Source organism: Brachionichthys hirsutus, chromosome 20, assembly GCF_040956055.1.
Source record: "Brachionichthys hirsutus isolate HB-005 chromosome 20, CSIRO-AGI_Bhir_v1, whole genome shotgun sequence".
NCBI classification, from domain to species: domain Eukaryota; kingdom Metazoa; phylum Chordata; class Actinopteri; order Lophiiformes; family Brachionichthyidae; genus Brachionichthys; species Brachionichthys hirsutus.
Genome location: NC_090916.1, coordinates 8302909 through 8308814, shown reverse-complemented (window position 1 = coordinate 8308814; position 5906 = coordinate 8302909). Strand labels below are relative to the sequence as shown.

Below are 5906 nucleotides of genomic sequence, written 5' to 3'. Positions count from 1 at the left end.
TTCTGCACAGCAGCGGGCATGTGGGCATAAGCTTTCCTCGCCAGAGTCTCAATGTCATTAGCCAGCATACGGAGCGGCTCACCCGGCTGCCTCCGTCTGTTCATCAGCTCCGCACGCAGGACGCCTGGTTGGTTACACTGCCCGAACCGACGCTGGAGGGCTCCGACCAAAGCCCCATAGTCTTCTCTCTCCGCTGGGCTCAGCTGCAGCAAGCACGGCAGCGCGTCATCGGCGAGGCACATGGCTAGCTGGAGGGCCTTGGTGTCTTCTGACCAGTGTGCGGCCCGAGCCAGTAGCTCGAACTGGGCATGAAATGCCTCCCAGTCTGCCTTACCGGAGTACTTCGGGGTCTTGACTTGCGGCCGAACACACTGCGCGGCGCCATCCATGACCGTGGTCGGGCCCGCAAAGCCTTTCCTCGCGGCTGCGATTGAAGGGCTGAATCCGGCGTCCGCCGCTAGCTTCCTGGCTGTCTGCCTTGTGCGCTCCACAGCGCGTTCAAGCTCCATCTCATGCACCCGCCTGCCGGCGTAGCCACCGTCCATTACCTCCTCTTTGATTTTCGGGCGAGCCCCTTTTCCGTCGCGTCCAGCCATTAGCGCAGCCGACGAGCAGAATTAGCCGTAGCTCACCTAGTTAGCTCCGCCCGGCTAACGGAGTCTAGCGCAGAGGGATCCGTGTTTTCACTTCTGACACCAATGTAGCGTCCGCCGGACGCTGGAATAAGCACACAGTGGATCTCGCAAAGAGCTCTTTATTAAATGGTCACTGTCGGCCGTAACCACGCCACAACGGAACGGGTAACTATCCCTCACTCCCCCAGCTCCCTCACACACACACACCGCCCCTCCTCCCTCGGATGCCTTCGCGGACTCTCTGCAGCGTAGGAACAACAAACACTCCTAAAACATGAACCGTTACACTATCTATCTATCTATCTAGCTGTCTGTCTGTCTGTCTGTCTCTCTCTCTCTCTCAGCCTCAATAGAGAGAGAGAGAGACAGAGAGACAGACAGACGACAGACAGGCCTGTCTGTCTCTCTGTCTGTCTGTCTGTCTGGAGGTAAACCCTGGGTAAAAGGAGGGGAAAGGACGAAGAGGAGGAGTAGAGACGAGAAGGAGGAGGAGAGAGAGAGACAGAGAGAGAGAGAGAGAGTTTGGGTCAACTCGTGAAACTTTCCTTTGACTTTCATCTCGAGGCGCGCGACGCGGCCCATCTTTGATTTCCACCGCGCGCGCGTTCAGATAAGTGACGAGGACCAAACGAAATGAAGCCGCTCCGGCTCGCGTTGCTGACCGTGTTGCTATGGCAATGCTGTCAAGCCCAGCAGAGAGGTGAGTGCCCCCCCCCCGTCCCCGTCCCCCTCCCCCTCGTGACTGCTAGATGGGACTGATCGATAGAGCGATGCAGAATCAATCAGCTAATCGATCATGCTAGCCGTACCTTCCACCGGTGATTAGCTGCCGAGCTAAAGCAGAGAGGGTGACGCTTAAATGTGCTCTCTGTCTGCGGAACGTCACGACGTGGACAATGGCGGGTCTGTTGGTAAACAAACACAGATGGGATGGACAGAACAGCTGTTAAAAAAGAGAGAGAGAGAGAGAGAGGGATTCCTGTTCTTAATCATAAAACACATGAGGTATAGAAATGTAGAGCCGACACATCCTCTGATCAATTCCACTGAAGTTTGTGTGATTTGTTTGTTTGTTTGTTTGATGTAAGATATTCCCAAAGCTTGTCACTGGATTTGTCAATGGAAAGCCATAATCTTTTTTGATGTCATCAGCTAAATGATTCCAAATCCTAAGAGTAGAATTCATTGGACACGGATTACAATCGATTGATTTGTTATCGGAGGCATCACGAATCAGTTTAAAACCTGTAAGAACTAAAGCGACACACAGACGTCATTTGATTTGCCCTTTTTGCAGTTGATTATGTAGCATGCACTTTATGTCATGCATGCTTATGATTTCTATTGAATGTGTGTGTGTGTGTGTGTGCGTGTGTGCGTGTGTGTGTGCGTGTGTGTGTGTGGTGTTTGTTTGCATGGCTGCATAACAAGCGTTTCATCTTTGTTTTTGAGACAAATCTAGTGCTCGTCGTGCTTTTTCCACGTTTATGCTCTCAAAACAGTTGCTGTTTAAGCCTGGAGTGCTTTGGAACTCCTGCGACAGGGAGATGGAGGAGGAGGAGGAGGAGGAGGAGGAGGAAGGGGGGCCGGGGGGGGGGGGGGGGGGGGGTGTCTGCTATCCGGAGGAGTAAGATTCTGCGAGCGAGAGAAAGTGAGTAGAAGAGGGCAGGAGAGGCCATCTGCATTAAGAGCCTCATTACCAGGCGTGTCAACCAGGCATGCTCTCTATCAGCGACAGAGCTCAAGAGAGACACCTGGAGATAATCAGAACCAGGAGGAGGAGGAGGAGGATGGGGGGGGGGGGGGGGGAGGAGGAGGAGGGCTGGCACACTCGTTCCGCGTTCTTAGGCAGAGGAGGAGACAGCAGTGCCACAGAAAGGATGGGTGGAAGATGAAGATGGGAGATTCAGAGAGTGGGGGGGCTGAGAGTGGAGTGGGGGGGGGGGGGGGGGGGGGTGGAGTGTCAAGACAGAGCTTAAGAGGGATCGGAAAAATACAAACATGGAGATATGGAATGGAAACGGAGGGTTTGAGGCAATTTCCTCAGTTTAGACAGGTGGAGGAGCGCGATGGGAGGGATGGGAGGGATGGGAGCGATGGGAGGGATGGGAGCGATGGGAGCGATGGGAGGGATGGGAGCGATGGGAGCGATGGGAGGGATGGGAGCGATGGGAGGGATGGGAGGGATGGGAGGGATGGGAGGGATGGGAGGGGTGGGAGGGATGGGAGGGATGGGAGCGATGGGAGGGATGGGAGCGATGGGAGGGATGGGAGGGATGGGAGCGATGGGAGGGATGGGAGCGATGGGAGGGATGGGAGGGATGGGAGCGATGGGAGCGATGGGAGCGATGGGAGGGTGTCAGGTTTGTGACACTGTAAAAGAGAGAAAATCAGAACCAAGCCCCAAAGATTCAACCCAATAACTTAATTTACTTGCGGTAAGAAACGAGACTAGTATTCTTTCTTTCAGCAAGGGAGAATGGAGCTGCTCTCTAGCCGTGCCATCGACTCTCCCAGCAAGGGAGAGTGGCTGCTGCTAGCCTCGTCCTCGATTCTCAGAGAAACAGCTCCACTCCAGCTGGTTTTATTAGCAGATAAGAATGTGTACGTGCGTAAATCACCCAGACATGAAGACTCCAACCTTGAGCAGATAGCACTTCCAGACAACACAAAGTGTTCACTTCTTCAGTCTAGTCAGCATATTAACAGATCTACGATTGTCACATACTTTATGAATATCTTGAGTAAGATTATGAAGGATAAATGGCCTTAAAAGAACCATGACATAACTACTGCTACTCATTGGTGAATTAATGATAAACACATTCGCAGATTTATCTAACAATTCCCCCCTTTTTATCATTAATGAACACATAAACATAACATCATGTGATGTCAACTCAACTTCAAATGGCATTCTCATTCTCAAGTATCTATACGGGACGGATCAGGTTCCGTAAGATCCGTACCTGCAATAGCAACTTGTAAACAATAGGCAGTGATTTTTTTAATGCAAGGGAAAACATACGCACACATGATACTTTGAATAATTGACCTTTACCCATGTCAAAATCACTTATTAGCAGTGTGTGAAAGCATAGAACCTCAAGTTTATTTAAATCACAGTTTATATTGCCCAGTACGGTAGGTGAGACTGCTTTAGCTTGTTCTGTCACACTACAAAAGCTGAAATCACCAGCAAAGGGACCCCGAGGGGTAACGACAGTCTGAAGTTGGTGCACGGTGGAGTGATGCGTTTTCATTCACCAATCACCCTTTTCTTCTGGCACAGCTTCTTCGGTCAGGAGTGTGTGTTGAGGAGTCGACTGACAGGTTCTTCTATTAGACTATGGTGGCGTTCATCTATGGCCTACAGCAGGTGGTTACTAGCACGCACTGCTGGAGCAGCTAAAAATGTTTGCTAACAATGTTACTTGTCATCCAGTGAGGTTCTGCATCTGCGCAGTGTCGCTCGGGATCGGAGGTGTGATCTTTTGAGTGCGAGGGTTACTCACACGTTGCACCGGACACTGTTGTTAGTTGTGGTAGCACCTGCAGTGGGTGGCGTGCATCCCAGTTGCTCCTTCGGCGACCTTTTCAGCCGTGTGGGTCATCAGCTGAACTCTGAAGGAATCCTACCACCGTTGGTGTTCCCAGGACTCGTCGGGTGTTCTTTACCCGCACAAAGTCTCTGGGTCTGCTGTTCGGGCAGGTGCATCTGCTGCTGCTGCTGCTGCTGCTGCTGCTGGCAAGACGACACGTCCTCTCTCTTTGGTCTCTCAGTACCTGCGTCAGATTTATGCAGTATTGGGTCAGTGCATCATCACACAGTGTGCTTGGCCATAGGAACCAGTCCAGTGTCTGGAGGTCGTCCAACCAACACCTCACTTGTTGACGACAGATTATGCTGTGGGTTAGGGTTAGAAGGTAAACATTTAATCCAGGATAACTTCGTTCATCTGGCTTTCAGAGTGTGGGGTTGTTTCATTCTGCAGCGCCACCAGAATGCGTCTGGTAACTGCAGTGTGTCTTCATTTCCAACTTGAGTCTGTCACTGAGTTCTGAAAGTATTTTGTTAGCAACACACGAATCATTATTGAACCATTGTCCGAGAAAATCATCTTCTCCATCGCTGAAGCACTTTGTTTCTTTGTGCTTCCACCAAATTCGAAAGCAAGGTGAGCGTTCCACCAAGTCCATCATCAGATGCCGACAACGTCTCTGAGGTAGACGAGCACGTTAATGGAAAAGTCAATTGAAAAGTCATTGGAAAAGTCATTGGACGCGTCCGTCCAACATTATGTCATGCAATCAAAATTAAACACATCAAAATCATATTTTTGTATATATATATTTTTTGTTTTTTGGAACCAATGAGACTGAGAATAGCAACATCTCCTCCCCTTTGACACATGGTCCAACCCATGAGTCAACTGAATCTCTTCTCTGTGCAAAAGTAAAAGTAACCAATTAATGCAATTGTGAAATTGAGAAAGGATGAACAACCAGGAAATAATAAACATCAAACAAAGACGGTGCTTTGAGATCCTTCAGAATGGGAGACGCCATTCACTCGTCAGGGGCGGACCAATCGTCCTCAAGGGCGCCCAGCGTGGGCCCCCAAATCCAGATTTCTTGCCAGTGAAGAAAGTTTTGACAAATACAGGTTGCTGAGGAGTCAGGCATACACAATTAAAAACAATCTATGGTCATAATAGAGTCTCTTTAAGGAATGCAGATTCAAAGGCTTCATCTCTGCTCAGGAACATAAGCTGTAGAATGCAATAAATGTGATGTCACCACATCATGAGTTGATGAAACCTGCTGTTTCATCGAGTCCATTAAAAAATCCCCATTGTTGTGCAGTGATCAGTTATACATGTACATCATGGCGCGTGCGCGGAATGGCAACGCCATTGGAATCACAAAAGAAGAGTAATTTCAAAGAAGGCTTCATGAAATCTTGACCAAGCAAAAATTATCAGAACATAAAGAAGAAATCAAAAACTCTGTGATAATCTAAAACATGTATCCTCAATAGTCTGTGTCCCTTTAACAGGCCTAGATAGAGGTTTGTGTGTCACAGCATCAGAATCAATTACACATAAAACATGAATCCCATTCATCAATAACAGAACAACAGGATGCTGTTCATAAGCTTTGCGTTTTAACGTGTATTGCTGCTGTTTGAGCTCATATCTCCTTGTATCATTAAGTTTAAACATCAGTTGAGCTGTGTGTGTGTTTGTGTTTGCATCTCACGTGAACCGG

At 49.3% G+C, this 5906-nt stretch overlaps 1 protein-coding gene across 1 annotated transcript in view; it reads left to right on the top strand.

Moving 5' to 3' along the window:
- The first annotated feature begins 1268 nt into the window (after positions 1 to 1268).
- Positions 1269 to 5906, top strand: part of lama2 (laminin, alpha 2) — a 99754-nt gene continuing 95116 nt past the window's right edge. The window contains exon 1 of the mRNA XM_068754099.1: positions 1269 to 1335. Coding sequence (XP_068610200.1) covers positions 1269 to 1335 — 67 coding nt within the window. The remainder of the gene's footprint in view (positions 1336 to 5906) is intronic.